Source organism: Entelurus aequoreus, linkage group LG21 (genome assembly GCF_033978785.1).
Source record: "Entelurus aequoreus isolate RoL-2023_Sb linkage group LG21, RoL_Eaeq_v1.1, whole genome shotgun sequence".
In the NCBI taxonomy this organism is placed as follows: Eukaryota; Metazoa; Chordata; class Actinopteri; order Syngnathiformes; family Syngnathidae; genus Entelurus; species Entelurus aequoreus.
The window spans coordinates 24,252,954-24,271,130 of record NC_084751.1 but is presented as its reverse complement, the minus strand read 5'-3'; the positions used below and the strand labels follow the sequence as shown (position 1 = coordinate 24,271,130).

The 18,177-nt window shown below is 38.5% G+C and overlaps 1 protein-coding gene across 2 annotated transcripts in view; it reads left to right on the top strand.

Annotated features, from left to right (window-relative positions):
- The window catches only part of itga1 (integrin, alpha 1), a 195,057-nt gene that overhangs the window by 89,932 nt on the left and 86,948 nt on the right, over window positions 1-18,177 (top strand). For both annotated transcript variants that reach the window (XM_062031220.1, XM_062031219.1), the window contains exons 2-3: window positions 3,262-3,382; window positions 15,238-15,347. In XM_062031220.1, coding sequence (XP_061887204.1) covers window positions 3,309-3,382; window positions 15,238-15,347 — 184 coding nt within the window. In that variant the 5' untranslated portion in view covers window positions 3,262-3,308. The remainder of the gene's footprint in view (window positions 1-3,261; window positions 3,383-15,237; window positions 15,348-18,177) is intronic.

Sequence of the window (18,177 nt, the reverse complement as noted above, 5' to 3'; positions counted from 1 at the left end):
ACTGAAGACACAACCAGTCCACCAACCAAATGTTTGACTGCCCAACTGACAACCCATTCAGCCAACCAATAAACCAAACTACCCAACCGACTAACCGTTAACCCACAAAACCTACTGTCCACCCAACCAACTCACTGAAAGACTGACTGCTCAACCAACCAAACATACAAACAAACAAAAAAAGCAACTAAATGACCATCCATCAAACCTAGCAAAATTACCAACCATCCAACTGGTTGTGCACCCGATGGTGTAATGACAAACTGGCAATATGTGATGTACCATATTGTAACTACAATATATTGCCAAAAGTATTTGACCACCCATCCAAATGATCAGAATCAGGTGTCCTAATCTCTTGGCCCGGCCACAGGTGTATAAAATCAAGCTCTTAAGCATGGAGACTGTTTCTACAAACATTTGTGAAAGAATGGGCCGCTCTCAGGAGCTCAGTGATTTCCAGCGTGGAACTGTCATAGGATGCCATATGTGCAACAAATCCAGTCGTGAAATTTCCTCGCTCCTAAATATTCCAAACTCAATTGTCGGCTTTATTATAAGAAAATTGAAGAGTTTGGGAACAACAGCAACTCAGCCACGAAGTGGTAGGCCACGTAAACTGACAGAGAGGGGTCAGCGGATGCTGAAGTGCATAGTGCAAAGACTTTCTGCACAGTCAGTTGCTACAGAGCTCCAAACTTCATGTGACCTTCCAGTTAACCCACGTACAGTACGCAGAGAGCTTCATGGAATGGGTTTCCATGGCCGAGCAGCTGCATCTAGGCCATACATCACAAAGTCCAATGCAAAGCGTCGGATACAGTGGTGTAAAGCAAGTCGCCACTGGACTCTAGAGCAGAGGAGACACGTTCTCTGGAGTGATGAATCACGCTTTTCCATCTGGCAATCTGATGGACGAGTCTGGGTTTGGAGGTTGCCAGGAGAACGGTACATTTTGGACTGCATTGTGCAGAGTGTGAAATTTGGTAGAGGAGGAATTATGGTGTGGGGTTGTTTTTCAGGAGTTGGTTTTGGCCCCTTGGTTCCAGTGAAAGGAACTTTGAATGCTCCAGGATTCCAAAACATTTTGGACAATTCCATGCTCCCAACCTTGTGGGAACAGTTTGGAGTGGGCCCCTTCCTCTTCCAACATGACTGTGCACCGATGCACAAAGCAAGGTCCATAAAGAAATGGATGACAGAGTCTGGTGTGGATGAACTTGACTGGCCTGTACAGATAGAACACCTTTGGGATTACCGTAATTTCCGGACTATAAGCCGCACCTGACTATAAGCCGCACCAGCTAAATTTAGGGGAAAATACAGATTGCTCCATATATAAGCCGCACCCGACTATAAGCCGCAGGGTTTTGATGTGTAATTAGCGTAGTATATAGGGGTGTCTGCTACCACGGAGGGGATTGTCGGGACAGAGATGACTGTTTGGGAACGCAAAGCGTCCCATTTATTAACTATAAATCTTTCAATCATTCAATCAAACTTTCACATCTTTGACATGGCGAACAGCATTCGTGCAGAGTACAAATAATACAACGGTGCAAAGTAATACAAAGTGCTCGCCTGTACGTTATCAAAATAACCAGCCTACCGGTATATGAAAAGTCAGTCTTTAATCATTGTGTCATCGTCTTCCTCCTGCGTACTAAAACCACCGAAATCCTCTTTGTCGGTGTCGGAGAAGAACAGGCCGTATATAAGCCGCACCCTTGTATAAGCCGCAGGGACCAGAACGAGGGGAAAAAGTAGTGGCTTATAGTCCGGAAATTACGGTAATTAAAACGGAGACTGAGTGCCAGGCCTTCTTGACCAACATCAGTGTGTGACCTCACCAATGCACTTTTGGAAGAATGGTCAAAGATTCCTATAAACACACTCCGCAACCTTGTGGACAGCCTTCCCAGAAGAGTTGAAGCTGTAATAGCTGCAAAAGGTGGACCGACATCATAGTGAACCCTATTAGTTAGGAGTAGGATGGCACTTCAAGTTCATATGTGAGTCAAGGCAGGTGGCCAAATACTTTTGGCAATATAGTATATATGCATGTTCGAAATAAACTAATACCATAACCATAACCATAACTGACATTTCTGACCATCCAATTAATCAAACAACCAGTCTAACTAACCAACCAACCAACTATGCTACCAACCAAAGGACTGACCTTCTGAATCAACTGAATGAGTGACAGTGTAACCAACTAACCAATAGAATGACAGACATACGGATTCAACTGAAAAGAGTAGGACATCAACGGAAAGCAGGTAATACTTCATGTTTATCTTCGACGAAAAAGTAAACTAATGCCGGCGTGGTTTTGTTGGTAAAGCTGCCGTGCCAGTAACCTGAGGTTTCCTGATTCGATCACCTGCTTCCGCCATCTTAGTCACATCCGTCGTGTACTTGAGCAAGACACTTCACTCTTGCTCCTGATGGGTCGTGGTTTGGGCCTTGCGTGGCAGCTCCCACCAACAGTGTGTGAACGTGTGTGTGAATGGGTGAATGAGGAAACGGCGTCCAAGCGCTTCGAGTACCTAGAAGGTAGAAAAGCGCTATACAAGTATAACCCATTTACCATTTAGCATGCATTAGAGATGAATCATCCTCTGGTAGACGTTGATGCATTCGTGAACAAAGCAACTGTGATTATCCTTGTGTTGTTTCCCATCATCAAACAAGCAAACAGCTGTTATTTATTTGTTGTCTCAGTCATGGCGGCCCACTAATGAGGATGTCTTCTTTTAATCTCGCAGTTGCGCCCTTCCTTGCCCTCCCCCGCACACATTGAACAACCGGAGGAATTCTTCTGCACATCATATTTATAAATGGCGTCTTTGTGATGCCCTCACAATGAGGATGGATTCATATGTAGGCTCTGTCATGGCGTCCAGCGTAGTGAAGAAGTCTTTGTCCCACGGGTCAGACAGCTTTCGGACCAAAGTGCTTCACAGTGATGCTTGACATTCCTCATGTGTCCTCCAAAAGATGATGTGTGTGTTTGTGTTTGTGCATGCTTTACTCATCTGACTTTATAAGCCCACCAATGCAGCATTTTACTCTCTTTTTACAACTGGGACTGTATAAATAGTGTGTGTATTTATGTTTATCACATCCACATTTTAGACTGTCATGCTTTATATGAAAATGAAGTTGTGTATTATTTAATCTGTTTTAAATAAAGACATTTGAATGAATGTTAATTTATCCATGTTTAATCTGTTTATCTCTCGTTTGTCCATACAGTGCTGTTGGTGTGTGTGTCCTGCTTCAATGTCGACCAGAAGAACAAAATGTCCTTTGAGGGCCCGCTGGAGGACATGTTTGGTTACACCGTGCAGCAGTTTGAAAACAGCGAAGGCAAATGGTGAGGCAGCTTTCATTCAAGTTGAGTTTGTTGAATTTTTGGACAATTTATTTTTTGGGGAGAATATGTGGAAAGACAGTTTCTGTCCCACTGCACATAGCAAAGTAAATAAAGACATGACCAGGTGGAACTTCACTGGCCCCTTGACAAACACACTGGTGACTACACTCCATGTTTTCGCTTCGTGTTGGAAATTGAATTGAATAATACATTAAGTAAAGTGTCTATTTACAGAGGATGTTTGGTGTCAAAATTTAATGCACAAAAAGCTAAACAAATTGATAATTAAAATGTAAATTAATTAAACATTGGTTTAATTTAGATGGAATAAAACACATATAAGATAAGTTTGTGATTATGAGGGGGTTTTGGTGTCAAAAAATTGATAATTAAAATACAAAATAGCGAATTTTGTTCAATTTAGATGAAATATAAATAAATTAGGTCAAGTGTATATTTATAGACTTTTTTTAGTGTCAAAATTAAACGGAAATAAATAAAAAAATTGGTGGTGAGAATACGAAAAAAAGAATTTTGTTTAATTTAGATGAACAAATTATTTGGTAAAGTGTCAAGTGAGGATTTTTGGTGTCAAAATAAAATGTACATAAAGCCAAATAAATTGATAATAAAAATATAAATTAAGGACATTTTTTTACATTAGATGGAAGAAAATCCATTAGGTAAAGTTTGTAATTATGGAGGGTGTTTGATGTCAAAATTAAATGGATATAAATCCAAATTAATTGATAATTAAAATATAAAGTAATTAATTGTATTCAATTTAGAAGAAATGTAAATAAATTACGTAAAGTGTATATTTATGGAGTGTTTTTGGTGTCAAAATTAAATGGAAATAAAGCCAAAAAATTGGTGCTGAGAATACGGAAAAAATAATTTTGTTTAATTTAGATGAACAAATTATTTGGTAAAGTGTCAAGTAAGGGTTTTTGGTGTCAAAATCAAATGTACTTAAACCCAAATAAATTGATAATAAAAATATAAATTAAGGACATTTGTTTACATTAGATGGAAGAAAATTCATTAAGTACATTTTCTAAATATGGAGGGTGTTTGATGTCAAAATTAAATGGATATAAATCCAAATTAATTGATAGTTAAAATATAAAGTAATTAATTCTATTTAATTTAGAAGAAGTGTAAATAAATTACGTAAAGTGTCTATTTATGGAGTGTTTTTGGTGTCAAAATGAAATCAATGTGAAGCCAAAAAAAATTGGCAATTAGAATACAAAATAATTAATTTTGTTTAATTTAGATGAAAAAATTATTTGGTAAAGTGTCTAGGGAAGTTTTTTTTTTAAAGTAAAATAAATTACTAATTTAAATATAGAAACATTTATCAAAATGGGAATTGATTTGATTAATTATTTAAATAATGTTGAATAATTATATACAAACAATCTACAAAGTATCTACAATGTATCATTTCCATGGCCTTTTTCATTATTTATTAACATAATTATTTTGTCATTTTATTTAAATGCATTTCTTTTGTTTATTTCATTATATGTCTTTATTAAGTTAATGACGTATTTTGTCATTTGAGGATGTCATCACCTAAAAACGTCAATAACTAATCTTTCAAAGTCCTCCCTCAAATCAGCAAAATCAATAATCTGATGAAGTCATCCATAACTATTTTTTTCTCCAGAACTTTATTTATATTTTATTTTATTTGGTCTAGTTTAATCAATTTCATCTTTTAAAATTTGTGTTTAATTGAGTACATCTTAAACCATTTTTTTCTTTAAAAAAAAAAAAAAAGTATGTTTAGTTTGGCCCACAATTTCTGCCTAGCAACAAAAATGTAAATTAGTGTTAATCATTTTAAAATAAGTACATATTCTGTTGTCCATGCACATCAAAACATTGCCATCAAAAAGAAAGTGCACAATAGATCCACTATTAGATCAATCTTGCCCAAAACAAATGTTTTTCTTCTAAAATGGCTAAAGCAATTTCATTATATATGGATCAAATAGGTTGTCCATCGCATCTATTTTACTAACTCTAAACTTTCCAAAACGTATGCCCATATTGCAGACACACATGTCATCGATGTCAATTGACTCCTGCAAACATGACACACATGTTCTGGTCCTGTCCCTGTCTGAAAGCCTACTGGAATAATATTTTTAAACATCTTGCAGATGCACTACATTTTAAGTTGACGCCTTGTGCAGAATTGGCTATTTTTGGAATTCCACCAAACTATCAAACAATTAAGTACACTTTTAGGGATAGTATCTCCTTTGCATCATTACTAGCTCGTAGAAGGATTTTGTTGGAGTGGAAATCACAGTTTGCCCCCAAGGGCATGGCTTTAGGACCTCATGTTTTTCTTAGATCTAGAGAAAATTTTATAAAATATTTTTGAAATTATTTTTGAAATTATTTTTTAATTTTAATTTTTAAATTTTAATTTAATTTAATAATTTTTTATTTTATTTTATTTTATTTTTATTTTTTGTGGGGGGGGGGGCAGGGAAAAAGTGTCTGTTTCTCAGTAACTGTAATATAATTTCCCTATCAAATGAATAAATAAATAATATTTAAAAAAATAATAATAATGAAAAATAAAAAAAGAAAGTAGCGTACATATGAGTGTTCAAAGCATGCCAGATGCTATTAGTAGATAGCGCCCAGTATCTTTTAGCCTTTCTATCTGTTGCCTGCTGCATACCAGGCACTGTCAACCTGTAACAACCTTATCAGGGCCATGTGAGACGAGTTAAAGTAATTCACTCTTCACTAATCTTCGTAGCCGACTGTGACCTAAAACATCTGAGACTAAAACTCGACTCAGTCAGACGTGGTCTTAGTGATAAAAGTGCACACAGCGGCGAGCAAAAGGAGGACGTGGTACAATGTGGGAGTGAGGATGATGAGATACGACACAAAGCGGCGCGTGATGGAGAGCGTCTGGGAAGTACGTGTGGGAGCGTCGGGTTGTGTTTGAAATCAGCTTGGGAGTTAAAAAGAGCATCTTTGAGGTGATGCAACTGGTTGTCATGGCGATGAGGGTACCAGACGCAGACGTATCCTCCAGTCCGTGTCAGACCCCGGGAGAGCAAATTACAGAAGTTACTCATTCGACTTGCACCATGGCCTTATTGATGTGTGTCTAACAATAAATACAATTGTCAGGTTCAAACACTGATGACATCTATTAAACAGACAAAAAAGCAAGGAATTAAACAGAGACATAATTCAATTTGGCTCAATGAGGAGAAACGCGTAGACCTGTACCCTTGCACAGTGTCATCCCACGCTCTGACGAAAGATTGTACGCCTCCTCTTTTATTTGGACTTTCCCTGATTACATGGCAACAGCTGTTTCTAAAGGAAGGGGGGTCGTAAACAGTCGTCGCCTTTGGTTACAAAACAGTTCAAAGAAAAGGTGCCTGGAGGGGGGTCAGGTCCTGCTTCCTCTCCGCTTTGTTAATCTCGGGTCAGGACAAAATCTTCCTGTGGATTACAATACATCAAAGAAACCGACACCTTCATGTCGCTTCCCATTCTACACAGTGGAGTTTTACAAGCCTTTTGATTGGTAAGATCAAATACAGCATTTGTCTGCTCGCCGGGAACTCATTGAAACACAAAGTTTTGTGATAACTTAGATACAATTATTCTGACAATTGTTCGAGGTCCAATCTCTCGAGGTTCCACTGTATTGCTTATTAAATATTTATTGACCGTGCTTAGAAGTTGCTGTTGTAGTGCGTTGAGTTTGATCTTCTTACTCCTCCCGGCATAAGAGGCAAGTGTGCTAGCCACTAGGCTAAAAGCCTGAGCTGCTAACCAAGCAGCCAGCACAGTCTTAGAAGTTGGTTAAAGCTTACTTCGAACAAGCATGCCAGGCCTGGGCAATTATTTTGACTCGGGGGGCCAAATCTAGAGAAAAAAATGTGTCTGGGGGCCGGTATATCTGATTTTTAGGAACACTAATACAAAACCTCACAATACTGTCTGATTGAATGCCAAAAACGTTATGACAGATACGCCTGAAAAAACGGAATGGAATTAAATTTTTTTTTTTACTGAATGAGACACCCAGAATGTACATGAAAATAAAGGATGTGGGATTTACAATATTAACTATGAACGATAAAATATTTACGGTAATCACATTTTAAAACTTTGTCGTAAGTGTTGAAATTATACCACATTTTATCCGGGAGTTTGATGAATCATATACAGCAGTCCTGGGCAATTATTTTGTCTCGGGGGCTAAATTTAGAGAAAAAAATGTGTTTGGGGGTCGGTATATCTATTTTTAGGAACACTAATACAAAACCTCACAATAATGTCGGAATGCTAAAAACATTATGACTGACCGCCTTCAAAAAAACAGAATGGAATTTAATTTTTTTTTACTGAATGAGACACCCAGAATAAACATGAAAATAAAGAATGTGGGGATTTACAATATTAACTATGAAGGATAAAACACTAAATATTGACAACATATGAACGTCACACCCCCTCTCGATCGACATATTTTACAATCAAGCGAAACGCAACAAAAATGCTACAAAAACCAAGAAATATGAACCCACGTACAATGTGATACATCTGATACATCACTAAGCTTTAGAACTTTCTTATAAAAATCTCCTTCCGCGTCTGTCTCTGACACCCGCATTTCAGGCTGGCCACTCTGTGGAAACGCTCCCCACCCACACTGCTTGGTGCCTCGTCAGAGCTGTTGGACTTAGATTACCATAGTAACTAGTATATCATGCAAAAGCGCAAATTCCAACCATTGAAATACTTTGTATAGTTAAAGACTTACGGTCATTTGAAAACATCACTGCACATCATAATGGCAGCTACAGTTTCCATCTTAAACATCTAAAAAAATTATTTGGGAATGTTGGGTGGGCCAGATTTAAAAGCTTAACGGGCCTTAATTTGCCCAGGTCTGATTTATGCAGTTTAGTTTCAACATGATACATCACATATTTCTCTTTATCAGGGAGTGAGGTTTACTAACGTTCACCTGGCCCTCTTACACTGTTATTACTGGAAATACTGTACATTATTTCATAGGGTCTAACTCTGGTGTGCGATCAAACCTGTCGAAATGCCAATTTTGACAACCATTTTTATGTAATTGGTCTACAGATAACATTAAATTGTACACATCAAAGATTGAGTGTGTGTGTGTGTGTGTTTTTGGGAGCTGTGTTGTTTTTCCCGTGTAGACATCCCGGCCTCATTAGAGTGCAGGAATGTTGATAAAGCCCGAGTGTTTAGATGAAGGCAGATGACCGGTTCTCTATTTTAGCATCAGTTTACACACCAGGTCACATGACCATGCTCACTCGTGAGCACAGGCATGCATGGAGTCATGTGTCATGTGTCGGCACACGGGGGCATGGTCATGTAACATCATACAACAAACACACCTTACATTTCTGCAGCCAACTTCTCGTCATTTCTGGACCCACTTAATTTTTTGCGCATATTATAATTTGGCGTATCTTGGATAAGTCGCAGGTGTACACGTCGAAACATGAAATATTCACACAGGCGCTTGTGTTCATTCTCCTCCTTTGAGAAGGTGCACGGCTTGTTAGTAGAGGTGTCCGATAATATCGGACTGCCGATATTATCGGCCGATAAATGCTTTAAAATGTAATATCGGAAATTATCGGTATCGGTTTCAATATTATCGGTATCGGTTTCAAAAAGTAAAATGTATAACTTATTAAAACCTTAAAGGCACTGCCTTCGCATGTCGGCCCAGTCACATAATATCTACGGCTTTTCACACACACACAAGTGAATGCAACGCATACTTGGTCAACAGCCATACAGGGCACACTGAGGGTGACCGTATAAACAACTTTAACACTGTTACAAATATGCGCCACACTGTCAACCCACACCAAACAAGAATAACAAACACACCCAGAACCCCTTGCAGCACTAACTCTTCCGGGACGCTACAATATACACCCCCCACTACCGCCTACAACCCCCCCACCCCCCACCTCAACCCCGCCCACCTCAACCTCCTCATGCTCTCTCAGGGAGAGCATGTCCCAAATTCCAAGCTGCTGTTTTGAGGCATGTTAAAAAAAATAATGCACTTTGTGACTTCAATAATAAATATGGCAGTGCCATGTTGGCATTTTTTTCCATAACTTGAGTTGATTTATTTTGGAAAACCTTGTTACATTGTTTAATGCATCCAGCGGGGCATCACAACAAAATTAGGCATAATAATGTGTTAATTCCACGACTGTATATATCGGTATCGGTTGATATCGGAATCGGTAATTAAGAGTTGGACAATATCGGAATATCGGATATCGGCAAAAAAGCCATTATCGGACATCTCTGGTTGTTAGTGCACTTTTCCACAGATGCAAAAACTGGATTCAAGTCTGGAGGAGACATACAGTGTATTAAGATGCCGATTCCGATACTGGTTATCCATGTGTGAGACCGGCCGATACCAATGCCGGTCACATGTATCAACTCTAAATGTTTAACATTTTTTATGGTGAGCGCAGTTTAAAAATATCAACTACTTCCTTATTCTCTTTAACTACATATAATTGTTTGATCCAAACAAAGTCAATTACACACAATAACTAAACAAAAGCAAAAACTATTATCTACTACCCAAAGTCCTCCCGTTGTCATGTTCTGTCAGTCAAGGTCTGTTTGTGTTTCAGCGCTCTTTTCTTTGTTTACGTTTGGTTGCTAGGTGTGCTGATCTTACACACCAGTCTCTGTCTAGTGATTTGTCTCCTTATGTGCTGCCACCACTAATCATGCCCCGTTTTATACCTGTCTTGCCGTTCACTGGGCGCTGGCGGATTGTTAGCCTCACGCTATTGGTGTGTCCTTGGGCTTCCCGTGCGCCTCCGAACGACACGTCCCTTTTTGTGTTTTTTGCGTTGATATTTGAAATCAAAAGGCTCTTATCTGCACACTGCTTCTGCCGCTTCCCGTCTTTTTGCATCTTGGGAACACGACCGTCGCTACAATGTGACCTGAACGCAACACCGGTGTCAAAAGGATTTACTCTTTGAATTTGTAAACATTACGAAAATCAAAAACCTGATTTTGAGAAAATAAAAATATCAATCTAATCACTCGAGTATCGATCATATACTGACACTCATCTTTTTCATAACATAGTCACTACTGCCTAGTTTCTCTTGTTATATTCTTATTTTAATGTTATATTTTTATTCTCATTGTTGCTTTTTATTTTTATTCTATTGTAATATTTTTCTATTTTGTTTCCATTTATTCTCCCATTATTTACTTTTTACTTTTTAAATTCGATCTCAATTTTGTACACTGCTGCTGGAATCTATCTATCTATCTATCTATCTATCTATCTATCTATCTATCTATCTATCTATCTATCTATCTATCTATCTATCTATCTATCTATCTATCTATCTATCTATCTATCTATCTGTCTATCTATCTATCTATCTATCTATCTATCTATCTATCCATCTATCTATCTATCTATCTATCTATCTATCTATCTATCTATCTATCTATCTATCTATCTATCTATCTATCTATCTATCTATCTATCTATCTATCTATCTATCTATCTATCTATCTATCTATCTCTATCATCGGCGGTCACTCGAACGAGTATAACGATCCTCCTGGTAGGGGTGTATCCCTTTATGGAGGATGCCTGTGCGTGTGCTTTGTTTAACGTGGGGAGACTGGTGCACAGACAGTCACCACACGATCCTTGACAGAATCGGGTCAGGGTCCAGTGGCATGGAGTCCAAGACGACTGGGGACCCTTTTCTGCTGCAGCCTTCTTCCGCCATCGCAGTGGTTGTGGTAGTTCTTAAATATACTGTCTTCCGCCTGCTCCGCCGTTGAGGTCTTCACCGTATCCCTGGCTAGGGGGCAGTCAGGTAATAGGTCTTTGCCAAGGGCCACCTGGGGTAACAGTAGTAAAGGGGTTAACCTCCTAGTGCCCCAAGACCCCATAGAGGAGCCTCCACTGCCGGATGCACTTTAACGTCATGCCCAGGACACAATATATAATATACTAATAATATACTAATAATAATAATATACTAATAATATACTGACACTACCCTTGGTGTCGACACTGTGACAATGCTGACACATCAAAAGCTGTTGTTATATTATCCTCTCTCTAGACCAATCAATCAAGATTATTTATATAGCCCTTAATCACAAATGTCTCAAAGGGCTGCAGACCAGCGATGTCCCAAGTGGGGCCCGCAGGCCAAATTTGACTCATCATGTCATTTCGTTTGGCCCGTCAAAGGGTGGCTACCAAATTTGATACATATTTATTTTGACCTCTTTCAAGCTGTACAATCATTAATGGCATGTTCACAAGACTACACTGTAAAAACAAATTAGATTTTACTGTAAAAACATGTCTGCTCAGTTGCCAGAAATGTACCTTAAAATCATCAGTGGTATCAATCAAAGCAATCAATTAAAGTGTGCCCTTAATCACAAGTGTCTCAAAGGGCTGCACAAGCCACAACGACATCCTCGGCTCAGATCCCACATCAGGGCAAGGAAAAACTCAACTCAATGAGATACAATGAGAAACCCTGGAGGGCACCGCAGATGTGGGGACCCCCCGGGCGACCGGTGCAATGGACGTCGAGTGGATCTAGTTAATAGTGTGAGAGTCCAGTCCATAGTGGGGCCAGCAGGGGATCATCTTGAGTGGAGACAAGTCAGTAGCGCAGAGACGTCCCCAACTGATGCACAGATGAGCAGTGTTGGGACTAACTAACTTACTGTAACGCCGTTAGTTTCGGCGGTAACTAGTAATCTAACGCGTTATTTTCTATATTCAGTAACTCGGTTACCGTTACTACATGATGCGTTACTGCGTTTTTTTACCTTATTTTTTATGTAGTATCAGCTAGAAACAGAAGATCTGAGTGTGTTTTATTGGAGCGCTGTGGTGTTGTCCTTCTGTGTCACAAGGAAAAGAAAAGGCGTGCTTTGTGTGGGCGGGGGTGGGGGGGGGGGCTCCCAGACCGTAGTTGAGGGGCGCAGGGGAGACGTTCCTCCAGGGCCTATGTACTTCGGGGCTAACGACCTTCACTTTACTTGGAAGTGGGTCTTTACAGTTGAGGGTGAATGACGAGGCCGGCGGTTTGTTGCAACTTTGTGACTTTATTGGACGCAGCCATCCACCACTGACGTCACTCACTTCACATGCTGTCATATCTTAAAGGGCCACACACACGCACACACACACACACATACGCTACTCTCATAACAACTAACAAGACATCATGGCGAAGCCAGAAGTCGAGTTTCTTAACATGGAGATATTCTCAATACTTTTCTTTTGTCGAGCACAAAGAAAATAACATTCTAGTTAAATGTAAGTTGTGTCTTGGATCAAAGATCCTATCTACTTAAAGTTAAAGTTAAAGTGCCATTATGTTGCAGCTATTTAAAATAGATTTGTCAATTTGTTCTGGCCTGAAATAAATTGGTCCTTTGAAACATATCTTTGTCTTTGTGTGTTGTATGTAGACCACATTGTTTGTGTGTTGTATGTAGACCACATTGTTTGTGTGTTGTATGTAGACCACATTGCTTTCTGAGTTCAGTGATGCAAATGCATGTCAAGTTGATCAACAGATAGTATTATTCTCCAGTGCAATAACAGTACTGAAATGAAAGCTAAAAGGGCATTAACAGGAGCCTTAAATTTAAAAAAAAATAAATAAAGAAGTAACTATATAGTTACTTTTCACAGTAACGCATTACTTTTTGGTGTAAGTAACTGAGTTAGTAACTGAGTTACTTTTGAAATAAAGTAACTAGTAACTGTAACTAGTTACTGGTTTTCAGTAATTAACCCAACACTGCAGATGAGTGGTCCAGCCCGGGTCCCGACTTTGAACAGCTAGCGCCTCATCTGTGGTCACCTAATATCCTCTCCACGCAGGAGAGGGGGGCAGAGCAGAGAAGAGACGGCAGATCAACTGGTCTAAAAGGGGGGTCTATTTAAAGGCTAGATTATACAAATGAGTTTTAACATGAGACTTAAATGCAGCTCAGTCTCCAGAATGTTGCCGTAAAAAAAACAAACAGTGGTAGGGTTTTTAAACTTACAGTAAAAAATTACTGCAGGTTTAAAAAAAAAAAAAAAAAAAGGCAGCTCAGTTGCCAAAATTTTACCGTAAAAATAACATTGTTTTTTCAATTTACAGTAAAAACAGGTAACATAGATTTTACGGTAAAAAACTGGCATCTTAGTCAACATAATTTCTATGTAAAACAACAGTGGTACACTTTTTCAATTTACAGTGATTTTGTGTAAAAACACCGTCAATTTTATGGTAAAACTCTGGTGACTGAGCTGCTAGTTTTTTAACCGTAAAATATATAGATTTTTTTTTAAAGCCTTACCAGTTGCCATCTATCTCATACACTATATTGCCAAAAGTATTTGGCCACCCATCCAAATGATCAGAATCAGTTGTCCTAATCACTTGGCCTGGCCACATGGATGACAGAGTCTGGTGTGGATGAACTTGACTGGCCTGCACAGAGTCCTGACCTGAACCCGATATAACACCTTTGGGATGAATTAGAACGGAGACTGAGAGCCAGGCCTTCTCGACCAACATCAGTGTGTTACCTCACCAATGCGCTTTTGGAAGAATGATCGTAAATTCCTATAAACACACCCCGCAACTTTGTGGACAGCCTTCCCAGGAGAGTTGAAGCTGTAATAGCTGGAAAAGGTGGACCAACATCATATTGAACCCTATGGGTTAGGAATGTGATGGCACTTTAAGTTCATATGTGAGTCAAGGCAGGTGACTAAATATTCTTGGCAATATAGTGTATTTATATATGGCGATATGAAACTAAATTCTTCACTTATGGTGCTGTAAAAATCACTTTTAGCCAGCGGCTAGCTTGGCTATTAGCATGCCTGCTTCTTTTTGCCAGCAAGTAACATGTAACATGTTTAGCCTTGTCCTCCACTGATAATAATACTTGATAATGATACTTAAGATGCTGTAAAATGCAGTTTGTTTGTCATAATGGAGGTGATTATTATTTACTTAGGGGAGCGGGCTTCACACTGTTTATGAAGACACATCATTAGCTGCTAACTTGTTAGGCGTGGCACTAAAAATTAAATACAATATAAAAGGCATTAATTGGCAATCACATACTTTTTCAAGAAAATTGGCCAATACTGCACGGTCGCCGATTGGTCGGCACGTCGTAACGTATTTATTGGACTATGCCGCTATACGAGATGTGCACTGACTACTCTAAAGTATATAAATGATAAATGATAAATGGGTTATACTTGTATAGCGCTTTTCTACCTTCAAGGTACTCAAAGCGCTTTGACAGTATTTCCACATTCACCCATTCACACACACATTCACACACTGATGGCGGGAGCTGCCATGCAAGGCGCTAACCAGCACCCATCAGGAGCAAGGGTGAAGTGTCTTGCCCAAGGACACAACGGACGTGACTAGGATGGTAGAAGGTGGGGATTGAACCCAAGTAACCAGCAACCCTCAGATTGCTGGCACGGCCACTCTACCAACTTCGCCACGCCGTCTGAGTTTCAATTTTATACTATTGTCCCTTGAGAAAGTAGACTGTTATTAAAATGGTTGGTGAAATGTGAGGGGTATAAATGATATAACGAGGCTCATAAACCACCTACAATGGCTTTAAACAGCTTTAACACTAATAGAGTAATTGCGCTTGTTATCGCAGCCATAAAACGCTTGATTTGGTGAAATGTCTACCCAACTAATGGTGTATGCTTTTAAATTCAGGGTTCTAATTGGATCGCCGCTGTCAGGCCAGCCGGCGAAACGAACAGGCGACGTCTACAAGTGTCCTGTGGGCAGAGGGGGGAACACATGCGTCAAACTGGAGCTGCCAGGTAAGACCATTATACCCTACACTATGTTTGTGTGTGCATGTTGGCTGTGTGTTCACTGTATATCCCGAGTTGCTCTCGCTGAGGGGAAGTGAGGCCCATCTGAGTAAACAAATGTGGATTTAATGGTCGTCCCAGTGTAATTAGGGCTTCATTAAACAGATAAACACAACATAAATAGCTCTCGGCCTAGCAGACGCCAACATGACTTTTAGGGTGTTTTATTAGGCATGTTTATTTGGCGTGTTTGTTAGCATTTTTTGGAGGACTAAATATTGCACTTATAAACATTGTTGAATTAGTGCCTTTTAGAATAAGGAAATGTTTTTTAAAGAAATATTCTTTAAATCTTTTTTTTTTTTTGGTAGAATAACAGTCATAGTCAAATGTAGTGCAAAAATAAACAACGTTTAATTAATACCTCTCTGAGAGTGTTTTAGAATATTATCTGAAAAACTGAAAAATCTTGAAATATATATATTTTATTAAAGTAAAATAAAGTATTTTAGTATATATTATTTATGATAAAATACAAAAAATGTTCAAAAGAATTTTTATTTCCAGAATAAACATTTTTTAAATTGTATTTTACACATATGTAGTACGGGTTTTGTTTGCTTATTTGTCTGTTAGTTACACACTAAAACATGTTGGGTTAAAAAATAACCCAATTTTAACTCAACTGCTGGTTCAGAAAAGGACGAACCCCTTATTTGAGTTATTTAAACTCAACATTTTGGGTTAATTTTTTTCAACCCAACTTTTGCATTGAATTATTTAACCCAAAAGTTGAGTTATGCTAACTCATGTTGGTTGATTCATAACCCAACTGTTGGGTTGAATTTATTTAACACAAAAGCTGGTTTTTTTCACAACAATGTTGGGTTATTCCAAACCCAACTATTGGGTTGCGCAATTTAGCGCTCCTTGACCCAATAGTTGGTTACAAATTATACATTTTAATGCTGGTTTGTCCTACTCCTTCCCAACTACTGATCAAAATTATTATTATCCCATTAAAATATACTCAAAAGCAAGATATGAGTGACTTTTTTTTTTATAATAGTCATATACAGCATTCTCAAATCTGTTCATGTACATAAAATGTTAATAATGTTAATCAGATTAACCCTTAATAAAATTCCCTTCAAGAAAAAAGTACCTTTTTAATAAAAAAAACGCCTTTTACCCAAAAATGCGTTACTCATTGACAAAACAACCCAAAAATGGTTCATAGTTTTGAAATCCCAGAAATTGAGTTAAAATAATACCCTTACAACCCAAAAAATTGATTGCTCTTCATAAAAATAACTCCAAAATGTAACCCAACACTTGCAACTCATAAAAAGGGTTAACAGAATAACCCAGCATTTTTTAGTGTGTAGCAACATAACACAAAAATGTATGGTGGAGTTTGAAATGTCAAAAATGGGTGATTAGATTTTTTTGGTGATGATTTCTATTATATCATCAATGCTCAGCAAGGATGCGCATCAATCATATTAAAAAATACATATAATGTCCCCCGGACGGCTCCTTGGGGAGGTGTTTAGGGCACGTCCGATTGGTAGGAGGCCATCGGGAAGACCCAGGACATGTTTCCCGGCTGGCCTGTGAACGCCTCGGGATCCCCGTCCTCGGGGAGTAGCTGTACGAAGTGGCTGGGGAGAGGGAAGTCTGGGCTTCTCTGCTTATGCTGCTGCCCCCGCGACCCGACCTCGAATAAGCGGAAGAAGATTGATGCTCAGCAAGGTTACCCTTAACCTTCCATTTAAGTTGGGCGTTTGTACTTCTTTGTTTGGATATTAGCATGCTTCGCCTCCACCCACAGAGACAAAAAGAGTGGATGACTGACAAGAGGGTTCACTCAATGTACATTATTCCATTTGGCTGTAGAACAAAAGCGCAACCTGATTGGAATTGACAGATGAACTGTTACGTACGGGAGGAGTTGATACGGCACAGACACAAGGGGGAAGCTCTATGATATATTATATGTGTAGACTATATATATATATATTATAACTAGGGATGTCGATAATGGCTTTTTGTCGATATTCGATATTCCGATATTGTCCAACTCTTAATTACCGATACCGATATCAACCGATACCGATATATACAGTCGTGGAATTAACACATTATTATGCCTAATTTGGACAACCAGGTATGGTGAAGATAAGGTCCTTTTTAAAAATAATAATAAAATAAGATAAACAAATTTAAAAAAAATTATTGAATAAAAAAGAAAGTAAAACAATATAAAAACAGTTACATAGAAACTAGTAATTAATGAAAATGAGTAAAATTAACTGTTAAAGGTTAGTACTATTAGTGGACCAGCAGCACGCACAATCATGTGTGCTTACGGACTGTATCCCTTGCAGACTGTATTGATCTATATTGATATATAATGTAAGAACCAGAATATTAATAACAGAAAGAAACAACCCTTTTGTGTGAATGAGTGTGAATGGGGGAGGGAGGTTTTTTGGGTTGGTGCACTAATTGTAAGTGTATCTTGTGTATTTTATGTTGATTTAATAAATAAATAAAAAAAACCAACAAAAAAAACGATACCGATAATAAAAAAACGATACCGATAATTTACGATATTACATTTTAAAGCATTTATCAGCCGATAATATCGGCAGGCCGATATTATCGGACATCTCTAATTATAACATCCAATAATAGTTAAACTAAGGAAATTGAGTGTGACTAAATTCAAGAGTGTGTATGGTGTGAGACTATGTGTAGGGATTAACTGCTGAGTGTTACCGTAATGTTGGAGAGAGGAGGGACAAGGTGGCGCTCGGAGGTCCGTGAGACA